General features: G+C 41.3%; 1 protein-coding gene across 1 annotated transcript in view; it reads right to left on the reverse strand.

Annotated features, from left to right (window-relative positions):
• ptprr (protein tyrosine phosphatase receptor type R) overlaps positions 1-21,746 on the reverse strand; it is a gene marked incomplete at both ends in the record, with an annotated part of 42,965 nt that extends 21,219 nt beyond the window's left edge. Inside the window, 5 exons of the mRNA XM_083999301.1 lie at positions 427-576; positions 1,348-1,461; positions 13,812-13,928; positions 14,061-14,155; positions 21,701-21,746. Of these exons, the coding sequence (XP_083855427.1) occupies positions 427-576; positions 1,348-1,461; positions 13,812-13,928; positions 14,061-14,155; positions 21,701-21,746 (522 nt within the window). The remainder of the gene's footprint in view (positions 1-426; positions 577-1,347; positions 1,462-13,811; positions 13,929-14,060; positions 14,156-21,700) is intronic.
• Positions 21,747-23,181: the final 1,435 nt, after the last annotated feature.

The following is a 23,181-nucleotide window of genomic DNA, read 5'->3' on the forward strand; positions in this document are numbered from 1 at the left end:
AGATGTAAAAGAAAACATGAACATGAAGAAGAGGAAGCAGCAGTCGGGTGTTGACTCGTTGCCTCGGCGACAAGCTCAGCTGCTGCCGGAGCCGCGGCCTCTGATTTGTTACAGTAATATTATCACAGTGGAGCTGTCGCGTCTCAGTAATAATATTAATCTGATGTATAAAGCCGCTCCGCTGCTCCGGGCTGATCGATGGGACTTTAATACTTCCATTAAACTTTCAGCAGCAGCACTCTGCTCTCTAATAATCCCAATCCATCCTCTCCTCTGTCTCCACGGGGACTAACGAGGCTGCTTAACGAGCCGCGGTTACCAGGGAGACGGACGAAACAGCAGCCGCGTTACAGTTACAGTAACACTCTTCACACACACACACACACACACACACACACACACACACACACACACACACACACACACCTCAGTGGAGACCTCGGTGATGCCGAAGTGTCCCAGGTGGCGGTGGAGGACGCGGACGTTCAGTGATTGGATGACTTCCTCAGCGGGGCGGGGCTCCGAGACGCCCGGCCTATCAGAGGACACGAAGAGCTCGATGCCGTTCTTCTCCTCCTGCAAGAGCCAATCAATCAATCAATCAATCAATCAATCAATCAATCAATCAATCAATCAATCAATCAATCAATCAATGCTTTTAAAAGGTACTTACACTGCAAAAACTCAAAATCTTACCAAGAATATTTGTCTTAAATAAATTTCTAGTCAAAACAAATCTCATTCTACTTAAAATAAGCCTCATCACATAAAAAGTAGCTTGTTTTTAGACACTTTTTACGTCTTTCAAGCAGATTTTCACTTTAAATAAATAGAAAATCTGATAGTGGAGCAAGTTTTTCTTTCTTATTACAAGCACAAAAAACTTGCTTTCACTGGCAGATTTTTCTACTTATTTCAAGTGAAAATTAGTTTGAAACAAGTGAAAATGATCCAAAAACAAGTTCATTTTTACGTGATGAGTCTTATTTTAAGTGGAAATAGATTAGTTTTGACTAGAAATGAGACATTTTGACAAGAAATAAGACAAATATTCTTGTAAAGACTTTAAGTTTTTGCAGTGTAAGTATCCGAAAATACATGCTTTTAAATTTACTTTAAGTAAGAGTATAAGTAAATTTCTTATTTTTCACATCAATGAATTACTATAATTGTTTCTAAATGAATGTAAGGAGCTTTTAACTCTTGTTAGTGAGAATGAACTCTTTGAAAGCAGCTAACTGTGTGTGTGTGTGTGTGTGTGTGTGTGTGTGTGTGTGTGTGTGTGTGTGTGTGTGTGTGTGTGTGTGTGTGTGTGTGTGTGTGTGTGTGTGTGTGTGTGTGTCTCACATTGAGCCGGTGGATGTGGACTCGTCCTGCAGGAACTCCGAGCGCCGCCGCGACGCCTTCCCGAAACCACCGAAGAAGACTGACGTTCAGCCTCCGCACGTCCACAGCCAGGTACTAGAGAGAGAGAGAGAGAGACATTAGGAGGTCATGTTGAGGAGAACTGCAGCAGCTGGAGGTGAAGATGTGATTTGTTTGTTTCCTCCTCCGGTCGCTTAGATTAGAAGAACAACAAGAAGCAGAAGGAGAAAAAGAAAGAACAAAAAAGAACAAAGAAAAAAAGAACGATGAAGAAAAGAAAGGAGAATCTGAAGAAGAAAAAGCAAAAGAAGAAAAAGACGGAAGAAAAAGAAAGAATAAAAAGCAAAAGAAAGGAGGAGAATTTTTTGGGAAACAAACACCAGAAATATTTGTTCTGAGACCGAATAATGATACTTTTTTAGTCAATGTACGTTCAGATTAGGGCCGATGGCGTGAATTTTTTTGAAAAAATTAGAGAAATTTCTGTAAAAAATGTAATATTTCTGGAAAATTGTGTTAACATCTCAAGAAAAAGTTCGGCCGACATGTTTAACACCTGTGATAGAAACATTTAAACATTTCAAACACATTCAGTTCAGTCAGTTTCACGGCTCTGACAGAGTTTTCTATTTGGCTGCTGCTCATATTAACGTCCTGATTCTTTGGATTTACATTTTTTACAAGAACTTTATCGATCGGTATCGGTGTGACGATCGATCAGCAGCCGACACCTCATCGTCAGCAGACAGACTGAACCGTAACATCGTCCCTCTGATATTTCATCTCTCTGCTACGATCCCTCTGGTTTCTCTGCAGCCACTCGGCTTTCAGCAGCCGTGACACGTTAGACAGGTAAAACACACACACACACACACACACACACACACACACACACACACACACACACACACACACACACACACACACACACACACACTAATGACTCACCCGGGGTTTTACTGTAATCCCCTCTGAGTGTGTGTGTGTGTGTGTGTGTGTGAGAGAGAGAGAGAGAGAGAGAGAGAGTGTGTGTGGAGAGAAAATGTACAGGAAACAAGGTATAGGTGAAAACACACAAGCAGAAGTCAAAGGAAAGGAAAAATATTTAAAATTGTATTAATATCACCGACTAGGTTTTTATAATAAATCGACGGCTGAGCTGAAAACAGGGGATCATACTGTATAAAAAAACCCAGCTGCAACAAGTTGTCAATCAATCAATTTTAAGAAATCAATCAGAAATTATTTTAAAGTGTCCAAGCAAATTTCCGTCAGAACGATAAATAGTATTCAGTTCAATTCAATTCAATTTTATTTATAAAGCGCATTTCATGCACAGGGCAAACTCAATGTGCTTTACAATACAATTATAATACAATGCAAACAATTAAAGAAGTGCAAAAAGTAGTAATAAATAGTGATGTTGTGAACGTTTGTATAAATTAAACTTTTATTCCCACACTGTACAGTTGTACAAGTTCAGTGAAGGGTCGTTCAAATATATATATTATGTGTATTAAATACATCATGAAATTCTACAGATGGAAATTTGCTTGGACACAATTAAATTTTTTTTTTTTTTTTACAGAAACTATAAACTGATAATTAAAGTCAATGATCAGCTGATGGATCAATAACAAGATCTAACAGCGACAGCTCAGGCTAACAGTTTCCTACCGTTCCCAGTGTTTGTGCTAAGCTAAGCTAAACACATCCTGTTGGTTAAACCATGAAAAAGAAGAAAAACAAACTGATCTCTGCAGATTCATATGTATGTGTGTGTGTGTGTGTGTGTGTGTGTGTGTGTGTGTGTGTGTGTGTGTGTGTGTGTGTGTGTGTGTGTGTGTGTGTGTGTGTGTGTGTGTGTGTGTGCAGGCGGTTGTGTGTGTGTCTGCTAATGGCTGTAACAACATGTTCTGTTGCCACTTAATTCAATATCAGGAACAATAACCACAGCCAGACAGGCTCAACACACACACACACACACACACACACACACACACACACACACACACACACACACACACACACACACACACACACACACACACACACACACACACACACACACACACACACACACACACACACACACACACACACACACACAGATGTTATTACCAGCCTGTGTCTGGTTGCAGGTTGTTCTGTAAAAACAAACTCTCCTTGCGAGAAAAGAAAAAAACAACAAAAACCTGCAGCGACTGAACATTAAAGGGACATTGTGTAACTTTTCCTGTTATCTATTCACGAAAATCGACTATTTCATTCAAAAGTCTGTTTTTCATTAACCAGTAATCCCCCCATCAACAAAGTGAAGTGTTCCTTTCAGCTCTGAATGAGCCGTTCATATCATTTATATCTACATCCAACATTCATCCATCCATCCATCCACCCATCCACCAATTTATTCATCCATTTATTCATCCAACCATTATTTATTCATCCATCCATTCATTCATCCAACCATCCACCAATTCATTCATCCATTTATTCATCCATCCATCCATCCAACCAACCATCATTTATTCATCCAACCATCATTTATTCATCATTTATTCATCCATCCATCAGTCATCCATCCATCATTCCATTTATTCATCCAACCATTATTTATTCATCCATCCATTCATTTATTCATCCATCCATTCATTTATTCATCCAACCATCCATCCATCCATTCATCCATCCATTTATTCATCCATCTATCATTCCATTTATTCATCCATCCATCCATTTATTCATCCATCCATTCATTTATTCATCCAACCATCCATCCATCCATTCATCCATCCATCCATCCATTTATTCATCCATCCATCATTCCATTTATTCATCCATCCATTCATTTATTCATCCAACCATCCATCCATTCATCCAACCATCATTTATTCATCCATCTATCATTCCATTTATTCATCCAACCATTATTTATCCATCCATCCATTCATTTATTCATCCAACCATCATTTATTCATCCATCTATCATTTATTCATCCATCCATCAGTCATCCATCCATCCATTTATTCATTCAACCACCATTTATTCATCCATCCATCCATCTATTTATTCATCCAACCCATCAATTTATCCATCCATCCATCAGCTTGGTGCTGCTGCCATGTGGTGTCTCCATGTTTTTACGTTCAGTGGCAGCGTGACGGTAGGAAACCACGGAAACTCACCGAGACACCGGAGCTGTCGGCTCAGGTCGAGGTGGCATCTAACGCAGTGAGGAGGAATGGAGCGTTACACTGATGCTGCATTCACCTGCAGTCGGGCAGACGGCCGTCGGTCGGTAACAAACCAGATGTGATTTCAGTCACAGAAGTCCAGAGAAAGCCGGTAAAACAATACCACATCGCCATGACAACATATTGTCATGTGTATTGTTTTGCCTCGTGCTGACGGACCACTTGTTTACATACAGCTCTGGAAAAAAGTAAAGAGACCACTACTCCAAAATGATCTTAATACATCAGCTTCTCTACATGTGGCAGCCATCGATTCCAGTGACTATTGAACTCCAACACAAGCACCTCACTCTACTGAGCTGGTCAGCTGAACCAAATCATATTTAATGAGGAAGAAAGATTATAAATACATTTAAAAAATAAAAATAAAATTTGGATTATTCCACCAATGTTGATTTCTAAACTCTTCCTAAGTTTAAAAAGTAGTGTTGTGTTGTTTTAAAATTAATATGAACTTGTTTTCTTTGCATTATACAAGGTCTGAAAACACCAGAATTTTTTTGTTATTTTGACCTGTTGCCATTTTCAGCAAATAAATGCTCTAAATGAAACCTTATTTCCAATTTGGGAGACATTTTGTCAGTAGGTTATAGATTTAAACAAAAGTATTCATTTTACTCAAACACATAGCTATGAAGAGTAAAACCAACCAAGAGGAACTGATCATTTTGAAGTGGTCTCTTCATTTTTTCCAGAGCTGTAGAGGCTTGTTTATGCCGTTACTGTCCGTCTGCTGTCTGCCCAATTTCAGGTGAATGCAGCATGAAAAATACGATGGAGTTGCTTGTGATATACAACCGCAACGCTAGATGGGAGGAATTCCTACACAATGTAGCTTTAACGTCCATCTTCAAATCAACCAACAACAATATAAACCAAAACTTAAAATTCAGATTTATACTGAACGATCATCAACTGACCCCAAAAGTAAAACATTTTTCCCTCGGTCCTTGAACTCACCGTCCACTGAGTTCAGTCTAAACCAGCTCAGAGAGTTTTGTGTCCAGTTGCAGGTGAAACACAAACTCCTCCAAGTCCCAACTACATGTAAAAGGAAGCGACAAGAACCAACCGAGCGACGATTAAACATCTAAACAAACCAGAAAACAACCACAACATGTAAACAACAACAAACAGCCTTACCAAGTAGACATGTAAACATTGTTGTGGGTCCCTGGCCGTCGCCTCGCGCTCTCTGACTCACACACACTCACTCACACACTCACACACACACACAGAGCGAAGCCTTTCAGTCGGCGCTCAGGGACCTCGCGCTCCACTTCCTGATCTAACTCCTGTCGTGATCTCTGATTGGCTTACAGGGGGACGGGGAGCTCAGCCTGCCACCTGATTGGCCGTCGTCCAGGTAATGCCATTATCCCACTGCGCTTCCTGTCAGGATCAGGTGCTATTTCTGTCTGACTCTCACACACACACACACACACACACACACACACACACAGGGTAATAACCACTAATTAGCTGATAGCCCTCTGGGCATCGGGAGAATCCAATTTGACCAAATCAGATATCAGAGAGGGGGGGGGCAGAGGTTAACGGGGGGTTAATATGATGAAGACGCACAAACACAGAAAATAAAAAATAAAATAAAAAGGTTGAAGAGGAAGAAAGAGAAAAAAATAAAGAATTTCTTTTAAAAAATCTAAATATTTCTAATATATATCGATCTATGTATATGTGTGCATATTATGTTTTTATGTTATTTTTTTTCTTTTTCATATATATATATTAATCTTTTAGTCTGTGATATATTATAGGAACATCAATATCTACATACATATATCTATATATAGATATATATAGATATATGTATGTTTACATATCTATTTATATCCAACTAATCGTTCAGTCTGATAGATAGATAGATAGATAGATAGATAGATAGATAGATAGATAGATAGATAGATAGATAGATAGATAGATAGATAGATAGATAGATAGATAGATAGATAGATAGATAGATAGATAGATAGATAGATAGATAGATAGATAGATAGATAGATAGATAGATAGATAGATAGATAGATAGATAGATATTGCATTGACCAATCACTGATTTTCAAATGAACATGAGCTGAACTGTTGCAGCATCAAATGCAGGTGGCGCTGTGGTCAACATCATGTAGTTATCACTGGATAATACAATAATACTAGGCTACTACTACTAATAATGATAATAATAATAAATCTGAGACTTTATACAGAAAACAAACTAAAAATGAATTTACCATTGATCTAAATCTTGATCTGAGACCATTGAGAGGAAACGCTCGGCGCTCTGTGATGTTTCATGTGATGATGTCATGTGACAGTTTTTCCTGCCCGACTCTCATCGCATCAGGGATGAACAGTGAAGATGCTACGTTTCCGTGGAAACGGCTGCTGAGCACAGCGGCTGCAGAGAAACGCTGACGGGAGAAACGTGAGCGGCACGTGGAGCTGGAGCATCCCGCTGAATGAGATCACACACACACACACACACACACACACACACACACACACACACACACACACACACACACACACACACACACACACATGTATACAGTATGTATATATAAACACACACACGCAGCTGAATGAGTGAGTTGGCGTGAGGTCAGATTATTTACGCTAATGTTGCTTCCTTTGAGGAAACGATGAGAGCAGAGCAGCCGGAGATCTGACCCCAGATCAGAGCTGAAAGGTCGACACACTAGGAAATAAAGTTACATTGATGTTAATCTGAGTAAAATCCTCATTATTAATGAATTTACCTGCTGCAGGTGAGTTTCTGGATTTATTATCAAGATTAAACGATAAAAAATGTCCTGAAACAATCAAACATCTGATCATCAACACTCTGCTTTATAGTAACGTCACCATTATACATTTTCCTGGTACGATTATTGTCAGAGAAATAATCAAGGTACGATTATCATGATTATTATGCATTAATTAATTTCACACACAACACAAAAAACAAAATATTTCAAGTGTCTGTTAATTATATGACCAATTATTAACCCCCAGAGGAAGGGTTTGAAATATTCAGGTCATAAATCGTCATCTATACCAAATGTTTGCGTTTATTTTAATCGTTTTTTGCTTTGTTTTGTTGTTTTTTTTAATTAAAAATGACACACTAACATTTAAATTCCTACCAATTCAATGTTACGTTAGTTAAATGGACCAGTATCGGAGCATTTACCTTTATTTTTGCGCCACATCTGTTGATACGGTTCAGACATAATATATTATTTTGAAGTGACGGTATTTAGGAATCTTTACGAGTAATTAATTGTGGCGTTTAAAACCACGATTAATTGTGAAAACAAGTAATCTGGACATCTCTAATGGGATGTCAGGAAACTCATGAAGCTGCAGCAGTGAACACACACACACACACTCTCACACAGACAGACACTCACACACACACTCAGAGTTCAGGATGAATCATGTTTCCCTCTGTGGGTTTGAAGTGGCGTCAAAGTTCCCTCCACTCGCAGACGTAACACACACCACTAATATGAATTATTTAATAGTGTAAAACACACACACACACACACACACACACACACACACACACAAACTGACTCAGATTTGGAGCCTCCTGCTGTGATTTATCTCTCTGTGTTTAAACTTTAGTTTTTGAGGCTCTTTCACTGAACAAACATTAAAGGGTAATTACCGTTTTTTACAATCTGGACCTTATTTCTTACAGGGCAGCAGAATGCAGCCTCTAAATAACACATTATCTGCAGAGAAACTCCTTCATTTCACCAATATTGAGTTCTGATAGGCTAGTGCTATTCCCCTCCGAGTCCGGGGTTAGCTGTTATCAACATCCGGGGTCTGTAGGTTGACCTACTGACCTCTGACCTGGATGATGTCATCTCTGAGCGCCGCAGCTTGTTGCTACCGCTAATGCTACGGTTCATTTCTGCGTGTTTCCGACTTGGCAGAACAAAGTCCAGATTGTAAAAAAAATGGCAATTCCATTCAATTTAAGTTTTACATTTTCTACATTAATAATAATAAACGTCTATAACTGTGTTTATAAATTACAGACTAATGTCAATGGAAGAAGAATGATTTATAAACTATGAAGTATTTCAGGTTTAACTAACAGTGTGTTAATATACATAGTAGCCTACTGTATATTGTGTTACCAGCTCTCACGTGTTGTAGGAACCTGACAGAGCAAAGGCCATACACACACACATACACACACACAGACACACACTGATGTCTTGCAGGCATGTGTGTGTGCTGCAGCAGTGGGAGGTGACTGGACCATCTGGGACTTTACTCCGTCACATTATGGTGAAATAACAAAAAATAAAAAAAAACATTGTAGATAAAACACAAACCAACTGATCAACACAGAGAGTTTTTTAAAATAAAAAAACTGGAAAATATTTATATAATGTAATATGATTTATGAAAATACATATTTTAGAGGCTAAGAATAATTTTCTTTTGGAATAAAACATTTGATCTGATCAATTATAAAAAAAATAGCTGCAGCCTATATTATTTTCTGTAGTGTTGATTCATTTTATATTAAACGTGTATTTTTCTGTGCATCAGCAGAAAAGAAGTGAATCATTCTGGTTTTGATTCAGTCTCTAAACCTCTTTCATCTTTTTTTCCCCCCCTCCCCGTCTCCGTGGTGACGCGGCGGCGCTCACTCTGATGTGATGGGATGGCAGCAGCAGCAGCAGCAGCGGCGGTGGCGGTGGCCTGCAGCAGCGACGGGTCATGTGACCACACACGGAAAAGTCAATTAACACAGAACAGAGTTACATAAGAGCAGAGTGGAGAGGAGTCGAGGCCGGCAGCCGTTTGTCATTGATAAAAGCAGAAACAGCTGCAGGAAGACGACGGAGGAGTAGAAACAACCACAACCTACAGATGATAAAACATTGGATCAAAGACGGTTTATAAACCAAGACCCCCCATGACGAGTCAGCTTCATGTATGATGTCACTAGGCTTCTGCACTGCCACACCTTTTTAGGAGACTAGCAGCAGAGTGTATTGACTCCAATGGGAAAACTGAACGTGAACACAGATTATGGTCGATTCTTTCTCCCCACGGTCACTGAAGTAAATTGTGAACTCATTTTTCACAAGCCACATCTCTTCTGAACAGTTTGACACGAAAATGGCAACTTTCAGACGGACACATCAGGAGAAAATCCACTTTGTTCAAGACCTGTCTCTGTCTCTACGACACACAGATCTCCTAGGCAACGTCAAACAAACGGCCGCGAACTCCCATGAAAATTATTTTAATTATTTTCATCATGCTTAATATGACTGTTAGCAGTGTAAATATGTAATGTTATCATAAGAAAATATAAACATCTCACTTTCATCAAATTGTATAAATCCACACACACGATCACAGACGAGGTGGTGACGGTTGGCCACGCCCATTTAGAGAGACAGGAAGTGAAACCATTTCTATCATTGGAGCAGCCGCTCATGGAGGATCTTTCCATATATTGAATATCTTTGGCAGTAGGTTAGCTCCCAGTGGCTGCACGAGAGTTGAAGCTATTGAGCCAAAATGCTAATAGCCTATTTAGATGGAGCTGCTTGTGTGATTTGTTACAGTTAGTTTTATTAATGTTTACATCAAGCTGCAACAAATCAGTTTATGCTACTGTGATTTAACAGTTTATCATCATAGTACAAGAATCATAATAGGAAAGACCATTTCCTCTGTATGTATCAAATATTGTGTTGGTCAAGAACAAATTACTGCTTGTGTCTGTTGATTAAAAAAGAAAAAAAAGTTGTGCAATAAAACGGTAAACAGTGATGTGTGCTGCACTGTCCTTCTGAGAAAAGATGGCCCATGCAATTTTGTACTGGTCCACCCAAAATAAAAATTCTGCCTACGCCACTGGGATGGAGGTATCTGGATGTTTCATAGTGTGTGTTTTAATTTGGACCATTCAAAAGTGAACTCTATCCACCGTCATTATATCGATTTTGGGTGAAGTATCCCTTTAAATGTGTGTCCTAATAGTTTGTTTCTGTCTGGAGTTTATTGACAGCTGGAGGACGGGTCCAGATGTGGACGAGCAGATGTTTACTGGAGCTCCAGACTCTTTAAATAGCATCAGCTCAGGTTTCTCCAAGCTTCATATTTTATTCAACGCCGCGGTACAAATTTAGATCTCAGTTATTTTGTGTGTGTGTGTTTATGCGTGTGTGTGTGTGTGTGTGTGTGTGTGTGTGTGTGTGTGTGTGTGTTTATGCGTGTGTGTGTGTGACCTTTGACCCACTGTAACAACCCCGTTCCTCGTCTGTCTTTCGGTTTCCACCGCAGGTTTCTACAGATTGCCTCAACTCCCACGATGCATCTGTGCCGACGACACCTCCGACTGTTCAGGCAAAAGGATTGTGGGAGTTTTGGCAGCTGAGACTTCACAGTTGAGGCGTGTAAATAATATTCAACTAAATTAATAATCTGATAAAAATAAAAAATACAAAGTCTGTCCTGGTTTTAACTCAGTGAAACAACTGATTCTTTGTTGATCAGAAATGAGTCGGTTTTCCAAGGTCATAACTTAACAGTCCACCTTAAAAGGGATAGTTCAGCATTTTGGCAAATTGGCCCGTTGCCATAATAATCCCTATAGTCATAGCAGTAGTTTTGTTACCTTTAATTGTAGGTGCAAGCTATTTTTAGAACGGCGGAGCAGAGCCGCGTTACCACACAGAGTTGTTTTAGAGGTAAATACAGAGACTGTTGATGAAAAACTGTCCCTGAAGGCAACGCACATCAGCGGTTTTGCATGAATTTCCCTCTAAAACAACTCTGTGTGGTAACGTTGTGTTATTATCTCAGAGCGTGGTGAATGTGCAGGTCACAACTTGTCCACCAGAGCGTTGTGGAGTTGTTGGATTGTGTATTTGATGAGTTTGATGATGAGGGAAACCAAGAAATCCCATAATGAGCCTCCGTAGCGTAGCTCTGAGCAGCTCACGGCTCTGCTCCACCGTTCTAAAAACAGCTTGCACCGACAATTAAAGGTAACGAACCTACTGCTATGACTGTAGGGATTATGGCAATGGGCCAATTTGCCAAAATGTTGAACTATCCCTTTAAATGTCAATGAATGAAGTAAAAAGATTGACATTTTATTTTCAGATCTTAAATATTTCTTATAAACTCTGAGGTTTTTCCTGCTCCATCAGATCGGCTCGGTCGAATATTTTTGTGCCAACGATCACATTTTTCCCAACACAGAAATTAAATAAATAAATAAACGTTACAAAGGTCTTTTCCTCGTCCTTCTCTATGTAGGACACCCCTCTCTCTTTCTTTCTCTCTCTCTGTCTTTCATTTCATTGTGTCTTTACCTCACTCGACCACTCATTCGTCCCTCTCATTAACAACCAGTCCATACCTGTGTCTGTGTCTGTCTCAATGTCACTCTGAAGGTCGCTGCTGTTTATCTGGGAGTTATGTAACTGCCCATTGTGGAGGTAAGTGGGTCTCACACACACACACACACACACACACAGACAGACACATTCATGATTAGTGTTTCCATGGCAACAGGGAGTGCAGCAGCATCTCTCCTCCGGCGCTATAGAGACAGAGGAGCCGTCTGCAGCTCCTCGTCCATCACTCAGTCAGAGTCAGTCGATCCCTCGTTTATCTAACGATCAAATTAACAAAAAGAAGAGAAACGCAGCGTCACAAATGTCTGATCTGCAGCCGCCGCAGGAGGAGGAGGAGGAGGAGGATGAAGAAGATGATGCAGCAGATATATAAAGATGCATCAAAAATCACCAACTCTGCCTACTGGATTTATATCTGACAATGACACAAACACACTTCTTGCTATCTTCAGTGCAGCGGTGCATCGGAGCAGCAACAGGAAGTGTGTGTGTGTAAAGGTCAACAGGTGACCAGACGGCGCCTTAAAAACCAAACATCAACATCTAAAGGCTGAAACATGAAACTGCAGTTCCTCTCCAGACCACCAGGGGGAGTCGGTCCCCCGTACACTCACTCACATAGGAAGGAGTATTAGGGCCTGGCAAAAAAAAAAAAAAAAGAGAAGTCGGGCAAAAAAAATAAAAAATGAAAGAATGAAAGTCGGAGGTTGGAAGACGATCAGATACCGTCGTAGTTCCGACCATAAAGGGCGATCCGGCGGCGTTATTCCCATGACTCGCCGGGCAGCGTCCGAGAAACCAAAACTAGGAAATGCTGGGCGAGTCGACCACTAAATAATATCAAAATAACGATAAAGACAAAACAATATATTTATCTAAAATGGATCCATTAATAAGTGGGTAATGTAGATTCATCCACATTAGTTTATTAGTTTAATAAGTTTATTTGTATCAGGGACAATGTACAAAATAACATTAGTCTCGAAATGAGAAGAGATGCCTTGTACCAGATTTAGCTTATTAGCTACTTTCCATCCGTAGTCCCCCACATTAATATGAGACTCTTTTAGAACCAAATACAAACTCCTCGTTGTCCCTTTAAATACTCGAGGGATTGAGGGAAAATCCAAATCCACTGTTTCTATGGGCGCAAAATCAAATAATCCGATCATGAGGTGTGTAAACATGCACCAAGCTTTATTCAGAATAGCAGCATCTTGACATGCGCAGAGTCGTCGTCTAATTTCCCTAAAACAACAACAGCAGGAGAAGAAGTTGTACTTCCACCTGAGCTAAAAACAAACCAACAAACACAGAAGTGGCTCAATTTTTCCTCATCCATGATCTTTCCCTGCTAAGGATGCACATGATTGACCGTTTTACCCAGTGTTTTCGCCCAGGAATAAGTGTTTACATGGACACGGCTCGGAATAATGATCGGCATAAACCACACCGATTGAGCCGAATCGGATCAGAATTTTCCAGGTGACGTGCTTACGTGACGCATTTTTATTCGGATCAGCCCTTTATTCTGAATATTTGCGTATTTGCATGTAAACATAGCTAATATTAACTCTCAACTCCACACACGCCCATATTTGGATGAGCTACGAGTTAGGGGGCGGAGTCAGACATTGCCAAGATGGCGACAGCAGCAGCAGCTTCAGAAACCTGTGGGCGGAGCCACAGAGGAAACAGGAGACACACACACACACAGACTTACACACCCTTTCGCCCAATCACAGAGAGGATTAGGCTACTCACCACGGTAACCAGATGCCGTGCGGACACGATGATGTGCTCCGGCCGCACTTCCTGATGCGGCCGCGCCAGCAGGTTGAGGGTTCGTAGCCCGTCGCCGCCGCCACCATCGTCGTTCTCCTGGCGAAACCGAGAGTCTGAGAGGACGGCGGGCGGAGGAGGAGGAGGGGGGCGGAGCCTATGGTGGTGGTGGAGGTGGAGGTGGAGGTTATGGTGGGGGAGGGGGAGGGGGAGGGGGAGGGGGTCGTCCACATCCTGCTGCCCGGTCAGGTGCTGCAGAGGTCGGGGGAGGCGACCGGAGCGACGGGACGGGAAGAGACGGAGCTCGTGGTCACCAGAGGACGATTCTGAGGAAGAGAATGAAAAATAAAATATAATGAATAACAACAAAGAGAAAGAATCGCCTTGTTGTTTACAACTACTTCCGGGTAGAAAACCAGCGTGAGAACAATAGTGACGGACGAGAGTTTCGCTATATCTAATTTTTCATGTCACTATATCACCGTTTAGACTAATCTGATGTTTGTAAAGTTTATAAAACCAATGATTGGACAAACATTACTATTTATGTGTGCACATTTTTGTAATTAGTCATGGTTATCATAGATTAGCCGGGCTAACGGTTAGCTACCTGTTTAACTTTAATAACTCAGTGACTCAATAAACGCTCCATGAAAAAATATTTTCTCCAGCGGATATCTGAGTTCCAACATGACTGAGCTAACTGGAGTAGTTTCATGTCGTGTCTCACAACGGGAGGGTTTTAACTCATTGAGTGCCAACCACGTAATTTCTCGTTTTTCGTTCCCATGCGTTGAGTGCCGAAAACGTAATTTTACGTTTTTTGCTTTTTTTTTAAATTATGAAAATAGACACTTTAATACACATTATATGTAAATTTGGGGACTCTACGACGAGGAGAACTGAAATAGATGACGATCAAAGTCACATGACAGCTCATGATCTGGAAGTTTTTATCATAACTCGGCTTCTGCAAACGAGTTCTGCATGCAGATGCAGCGCAGCTGCTCCGCAGCTGCTCTGCTCTCACCCGCGCTGCTGCTCCAGCTGCTCCAGCTGCTCGGAGCTGAACCAGGAAGCTCTCAGCCGACAGTCCGCCCGGTCTTCATCTGGAGCAACACCGTGTCCTCCCCAAAGTCCTCCCGCGATAAAATCTGATGGTCTCTGGGCCAAAGCAGACCGGCATCACCGACCCGTACCACAGAAGGACCGCGACCACCGGCGGGACCGGTGTTCCGGAGCCGCTGTGGCCGACTGACCCTCACGTTCCGCGGGGAGAAGCTGAGACACGGCACGGTGCGTCTGTGTTATTGTTGTTTAGTGGCGCCCCCCCCGCCCCCGATGGTGGTTTTGTGAATAGAACAACAACTGTTGTATATATTTATCTTATACGAGCCCTTTGATCCAGAAATGCGAGTGTCAGAAGAGCGACAGACACAAACAGAGCACCTTTCATAAAAGACGCTCTATCTCCTTTTCTAGAAAAAAAGGAGGGATTTTGGTGAAACCCAGCCATGTTTAGCTTGACTTTTCTCAGGAACAGAGGCACGTAGAAACAAACGGTTTGTGGCCACTTGAAGCATTAAGGTAAACCTTTCAATTGAGCCACAGTATGTGTTGGTGGCAATAATATAGAATACACTGTGGCTCTACATAAAAAGTCAAAAATGGTCTAAATTGCCGGTACACTTGACTAAAACTTTGGAAAGGAGCGCGGCACTCAATGAGTTAACAGCTGACGTCCTGCTGTTAGCTTAGCTACCGCCGTTAGCTTAGCTACTGCTGTTAGCTTAGCTACCGTTAGCTGTCCCTGTCAGCTGAGCCACTGATGCTTTCTAGACACTGTGATTCCCCCAAACTGAATAAATACAACACATAGCAACACAAAACACACACACAGAAATAGTAGGCTAATGTATCTACAATCATTTCAGATTTGTCTAAACGGCGATAGTGGCGTGACAAACATGATATAGGCCTAGCTAAACTCGCGTTCGTTGTTCTCATTCAAATTACGTGCTGGTTTTCTACCTGGAAGTAGTTGTAAACAAGGAGATTCGTTCTATAGGACAAGATGAATCCAGCCAATCAGAGGAGAGGTTTTCTGAGTGATCCAATCAAAAATAGAGCAGACATCAGAATGTAACACTGAGGGGGGCGGGGCTTAATGACTGCTTTGTTGTGACATCACAAAGTCACACATAACATCAAAATTTGCCTTATAGCCTACTGTGTGGAGCTTTAAGTAGGTTTTTTTTATAGTCATTTGTATTTCTTCATGGCTCCTTGTTGAAGCCGTTGATCAGACTTTCAGACTTTAAAGGGATAGTTCAACATTTTGGCAAATTGACCCATTACAGTCAGAGCTGCTCAGAGCTACACTACGGAGGCTCATTATGGGATTTCTTGGTTTCCCTCATCAAACTCATCAAATACACAATTCAACAAGTCCACAACGCTCTGGTGGACAAGTTGTGAGCTGCACATTCACCACGCTATGAGATAATAACACAACGTTACCACACAGAGTTGTTTTAGAGGGAAATTTGTGTAAAACCGCTGATGCACATTCCTGTCGCCGCAGTTTTTCATCAAGCAGTCTCTGCATTTACCTCTAAAACAACTCTGTCTGTGATCTAACTGCTGCAGGAGTCTAGAAACAGCCCTGTCTGTCGTCTGCTGGAGCAGTAGCAGCAGCAGCAGCAGAGGGATGAGTTCAGGAGATCCCATCTGTCTGTCGCTGCCTCCGCTGTCACGGCGACCGAGGCTTTCATCCGGCTGCAGGCGGCCGAGAGGAAACCCCGTCCCGAACCCGGCCGACCGTGACGAAATGCAAAACGCTGCATAATTTATCCTCTGGCTTTAGAAGAAGAAGAGGAAGAAGAAGAGGAAATAAAATCTACTGAGTGAAGCAGGTTTTTATTGCAGCTTCACATTCACAGCTGCAGGAGGAACATTAAAGGAAACGCAGACCAGAACCTCCCAGAACCAAAACCTTGTAATGTGTTTATCTGACTATGATCTGCATGAGTATTTAAATCTGAACTCTCCAGGTGTGGTGTCTCCTCCTCTGTGTCTCTAACCCTCCTCTCCTCCATGTGCATTTGTTTCCAACAACGAAGCCGGTGAGAAATCAATCCATGGAGCTGTGGATAAGGTTATTTATCATCTACCATGTTACCATGTGTATATCTGTGTAGTCTTATACACGGGTTCTATATTTTGCCTAGAAGTGATCTGACAGGTCGCCATGTATCCTGAGAAATGTGTTTCTTGTCATTTACTCTTTTCTTGTGGGTCATAGTTTCTGGGGATACTTGACACTGTATCTATGTTTAGTTAGCCTGGTCAAGAGGTTAAATGTCAGAAGGCATATAGGTTAGGTTTTGTTTTTAGAACCTGTCTTTGTCTGACCATCTTGGTCAAACATATCCTTATATTGGAAAAAGGTGGAGTTTTAGAAATAAGGTTTGGGGTTTAGGCCAAGAGAGAGAGATCTCATATTGGCACCAGAGATGCTCCACGATTCGGCATTTTTTAGACACTGTTCTAAGTTCCTCTTTAACCAGCAGAGTTTTAAAGCGATGCAGGAAGTTTCAGTCCGACCTCCACGACCCCGTCAGCTGACCGGCCTCCTGTCCTGTCCGTCCCTGAGTTTGACGTTTTGTTCTGGCACAAACTTCACTGACAGAACGAGAAAAAATCTGTCGGCTCCTCAGACTCGGTCGGTCTGGTGCTGAGATCAGGACTTTCAGCTCTGCCAAGAACCATAAACACAGAGGAACCATCAATCTGTCCTCCTGTTCCTCCTCAATCACTTTAACTGTTTTAGGGGGTTTTTGTTTTCCATCATCTTGGATGGAGAGTTGGTTTTACATAGGACTACATTACCCATGAGCCTCAGGTGTCATTGTCACAGAGACAGCATCAAGAGGGTGAATAGATGGTGAGTTGGAGTAAAACTTTAAACTTTTCCATCTTCCTCCTACCTCTGACCTGAGTTTTAAAGCTGCAGGTTTTGTTTTCTCCACAGTCGGGTTTGATTGGACGTTTCTTACTGAAATGAATTATGGGAGTTGTAGTGAACTCCTGCACTGCAAAAACTCAAAATCTTACCAAGAATATTTGTCTCATTTCCAGTCAAAAATGTCATTTCTAGTCAAAACAAATCTCATTATACTTGAAATAAGACTCATCACATAAAAAGCAGCTTGTTTTTAGACACTTTTTACTTCTTTCAAGCATATTTTCACTTGAAATAAGTAGAAAAATCTGACAGTGGAGCAAGTTTTTCTTTCTTATTACAAGCACAAAAAAACTGCTCTCACTGACAGATTTTTCTACTTATTTCAAGTAAAAATTTGTTAGAAACAAATGAAAATTATCTAAAAACAAGTTCATTTTTAGGTGATGAGTCTTATTTTAAGTGGAAAGAGATTAGTTTCGACTAGAAATGAGACATTTCGACAAGAAATAAGACAAATATTCTTGGAAAGATTTTGAGTTTTTGCAGTGTGACTAATAGGATTTTATATACATGAGCTTTGACTTTTTCTAACAATGGTTGCGTTTTCATCAGGAACTTTAACAGATCGGGGCTTCAACCTGCAGAGTTTCCATTTTGCACTCTGTTGTGATCTTTTATTTTGAAAGTACAGGGGGATAGTGAGCTGTGAACTTCCTGTTTTCAGTCCCGCCCCCTCGCTGTGAAACAACAACAGGAGATGTGAACGGGTCCTGAGAGGTTTGACTGTGGCGCTGACACAGCTTCTTCTCTCCCGTCTCTGGCATCTTTTCTCCCTGGCGACAGCGTCCTGGTGGTTGCTATGCACGACGGCTGAGCCGAGGCGAGCCCTGATTGGACGGGAGCTGCCAGCCAATCACATGGGGGTCAGAGTTACAGAGGGGCTGACAGGTAGCTAGCTGTGAGGGGAGACAGACAACACACAGACATTTTCCAGTCTGTGTGTCTGTGTGATGTTATTGCAATCAATAACAAAACACTACGATGTTTGTATAAAAGCTCCTTCAAAATAAAGGTAGATGTTTGTATTAAAGCTCCATACAGTATAAAGGTAGATGTTTGTATTAAAGCTCCATACAGTATAAAGGTAGATGTTTGTGTTAAAGCTCCATACAGTATAAAGGTAGATGTTTGTATTAAAGCTCCATACAGTATAAAGGTAGATGTTTGTATTAAAGCTCCATACAGTATAAAGGTAGATGTTTGTATTAAAGCTCCATACAGTATAAAGGTAGATGTTTGTGTTAAAGCTCCATACAGTATAAAGGTAGATGTTTGTATTAAAGCTCCATACAGTATAAAGGTAGATGTTTGTATTAAAGCTCCATACAGTATAAAGGTAGATGTTTGTATTAAAGCTCCATACAGTATAAAGGTAGATGTTTGTGTTAAAGCTCCATACAGTATAAAGGTAGATGTCCATGTGTAGTGTGATTATAAAGCAGCTCTAGGTTCTATATTAATACTGTGAAAGTATCAAAGCCTCAGTCCACAGAGAAATGCACACAGCCTGTATTCAGAAACTGAGCCTTAAAACCAGCCGTCAGGACTTCCTGTCACTTTGTGATGTCACAACGAAGCCCCGCCCCCTCACCACCACCTGGACCTACCATCCATTCAACAACAACTTGCAGGATTTTGGTTTCTCTGAGTGTTTTATTCTGAAATCTGCTCTGTTTTTTTATTGGATCACTTTAGTAAACAGTCAGCCAATCAAAAGAGAGGCACAGCGCTACAATTGACCCTTCGCGTAAGCCCCGCCCCCTTGGTTACTGTTGCTACGGCGGGCAAGCTTTCACTCCCAGCCATGCTCCTGGCAGTATTTGGTTATCGATTTCAAAGGAAATATCAGCAAATTTCTGGATAAACTGTTCTGAGATAATAGAGAGAAGAAGTCACAAAGATCATTCAGAGTTTTCAGTGACGTGACTCGCGCAGGAGGATAAAACATCTGTTCAACGACACGACTGGACAATGTACAGAGCAGCAGTAAGGACCGGTAATTTTACCGTCTATCAACCCACGAAGACTTAGGTCATCTCACTGGTCATGAAACGTTGTCAAACTGCAAGTTTTGGGGCGATTGTGAACCACATACAGCTTTCGCTGCTGTTTTGTTTTCTCCCACCGCTGTATCAGTCAGTGAAAGCAATCCCTGCCTGGAGGATCCCTCGCCTAAAAGCCCAGGTAAAAGCCCTAAAAGTACAGCTGTCATTTCGGAGGTGAACATATGGTTATCCCCATATTTACACTTGCTCAAGTCGAAAAAAAAGTCCGCTCATATCTGAACATCTCTATATTGCTGCTGCTATATTGCTGCCGCCGCCGAAGTAGCAGCGGCAGCAACAACATCCTTCTCCAAACAAATGTTTTTCGTCCTAGTCTCAAAATGTGTCCACAAAAGCAAACGTAATGACTCAACTGCGGAAAGCTTGCCAGGCCTATAGTTACGGTTGCTAACGTAGGATTGGACAATAGCCGTTTGTGGGAGGAGTTGGCGAAGGGTCAATTATTGTGATATGTGATGAGTCACCGATATTTTGAAGGGTGCAACACAAAAATAGTTAGAATAGTTAAAGATTAGTCGATCGGTCAATCAGCAAAACAATCTGCATCATAAATGTATTTTATTTAAGTGTTTCCAGTCTTTCAGATGTTTCCTGAGGTTGAGTTTTGAAGACGTTTCCTTTAACTCACAGAGACGTTTAGAGATATTTTCAGTCTAAATGATCAATGACGAGCGTTATCAGCAGATTAAAAAACCATGAGGAGCTGATTCTAGACTCTGAACTCTTTGAATCTCTCTGGATTTATGGGATGTAACGAGACACCCGGAGACGCTGTCGCCTTGTGTTTGGACTTTTAGTCTTAATCAGGGAAATAACTGGCCTGGATTTGTCCTGCAGCAGCGAACGTCAGCGCTGATTCATTAGAGTTACACAGCTTTTTATAAAAACTAAAAACTAACAGGTGCTGCAGGAGAATAAGAGCATACATAGATTCCTTTTTTTAACCTTTAAAATGATTTACAACAGTGTTTTCTATGCTACATACTTGTATTTTCTCTTGCATGTACTTTTTTTTTTTACATATAAATGTGTACTGCTGCTGGCAACACCGGGATTTCCCCATTGTGGAACGAATAAAGGCTTATCTTATCATATATTATCTTATCTTATCTTATCTTATCTTATCTTATCAATACAGGTCTGTTATCAGGAGAAGGTGCAGCAGCTCTGTGGACAAGGAGGTCACTCAGGTCTGGTCTGAACGCTGGTCTTTAAACACATCATAACTAAACATTTAAATGATCTGCTTCCAGTTTTAAGGATCATTTCACACCTTATTAATATGTCTTTGGTATTTTACCTCATTGTTGCTTTTTTTTTTTTAAGGTTGCCTTTTATCATCAGGCAGAGGGACTGGCCATGAAAACTAGCTTTTTTTTTTAGCTAACTCGGGTGCATTTACATTTGTTTTGTTTTTTACAATGTTTTAGCCTATTAATGTATATTGCCCCTTGTCAGATAAATTAAACTGAACTGAAACCTTAAACCTGAACCACAGGCTGCATGGTGTAGAGGAAAAACACATTCCTGCACATGAATGTGTCTGCTGAACACACAACACACTGGTGCATTTTTAAGGACAAATTATCACCTGATTGCGTCTCTATCAATATGAAACACGCTGCAGAAACCAGCTGCAGCAGCATAAACACTATTAAGGATTATTATTGTATGTATCTATATATATATTATAGAGCAGAGAGCAGCTGCTGGTTCACACAGGATCAGGATGCATGCAGCTCCATGTTGCATGCGGACACACAACAGACGGTTTTTACCTGAGAGGAGCAGCTGAGTCCAGGTCAGAAGCAGGAGCAGCAACATGGTGTCTGCTCCTCTTCCTCCTCTTCTTCCTCCTAGGTCAATCAGCTCTTAATATTATTATGGTTATTATCCGCGGTGGTGCTGCAGAGAGGGGTCGAGCATGTGTGTTTCTCCGCACATCTATCAGCGTGCAGGGAGGAAGAGGAGGAGGAGGGAGGAGGAAGGAGGAAGGAGAACCGGAGCTCCAGAGATCTCCCCCCGGCTCTGCGGCGCTGCTTTCCCCGCCCTGCGGTGTCCCTACAGCGGCCTGGAGGAAGCGGGAGGAGCCGCCGAGCAGCTGCAGCAGCTGCGGGGAGAAGAGCTGCGTTTCTCCATCTGAAGCTCCGAGACGAAGAGGAGAAGAGGAGGAGGAGGAGGAGGAGGCGCAGGTGGAGCTGATGATGATGATGATGATGGTGGTGATGAAGAGAGGAAGGGGAGGAGAAAAGGCGTGGTGGAGGAAGAGGAGGACTCATGTCAACATTTAATTAAAAAAAAAACACACACACACACACACAAAAAACGACCTTTATCTATGTTTCACTTTATTTAAACGCATTAGCCTGATTTTAAATGATTAAAACTAACTGTTATTATTAATAATTCATTAATTCAACCTCAAACCGCAGCGTTAATGATGTTCATGAATATTCATGAGCTCTAGGCTACCTCAAGGGTTTTGATAGCCAACATGCTAATTAGCTCTTGTGCTGCATTCAAGTCCCGTAATTATGAGCATCTGAGTGTGGAAAAATGAATCAGTTCGTTTTAAAGAAGATTTTCACTGTTTGATTGTGGTTTCACATAATAATAATAAATCCACATTCATTTTTATTATTAATAACATTATTAGCTATTTATTTTATTGTTTTGCACATACAAAGCTCAACTGATGATAATGATTAGTATCGTTGCCAATTGAGGATTGATAAAGACCTTGTTATGATCAGATTTATAGATGAAGTAAAAAATAAAACAAGTCAGTAGCTAAGTAAAATTAAAGTTTTGTTTTTAGTCAAATGAACTGGAGCCAAATCAAAACAGTTCATAACGTAGAAGAATAAATTCAAATTCATGTTGTTTCCTTCACGGGGCTCTGTAACAGGAAGTCCTCGCTCTGCTCCTCACTCTTCCTTTCACTTTCATCTCATCTCAGCCTGCATCATCACACCAACACCAACATCTGCAGTGTGACTGAACATCTGTGAACATCTGTCAGAGCAGCAGCAGCAGCAGCAGCAGCAGCAGCAGCAGCAGCAGCATGAGTCTGCTCCTCGTCTTCATCAGCAGCTTCTTCCTGGTGAGTTTCTGGGTTTTGAAACAGAAAAAACAAACAAACAAACTGAAGCCGTGAAGAGTCATGATGATGATGATGATGATGATGATGATGATGATGATGATGATGATGATGATGATGATGAGACAGACGCAGCGTGAGCGACCTCTGCTGCTCAGA

This window comes from Trachurus trachurus (assembly GCF_905171665.1).
Source record: "Trachurus trachurus genome assembly, chromosome: 23".
Lineage (NCBI taxonomy): Eukaryota > Metazoa > Chordata > Actinopteri > Carangiformes > Carangidae > Trachurus > Trachurus trachurus.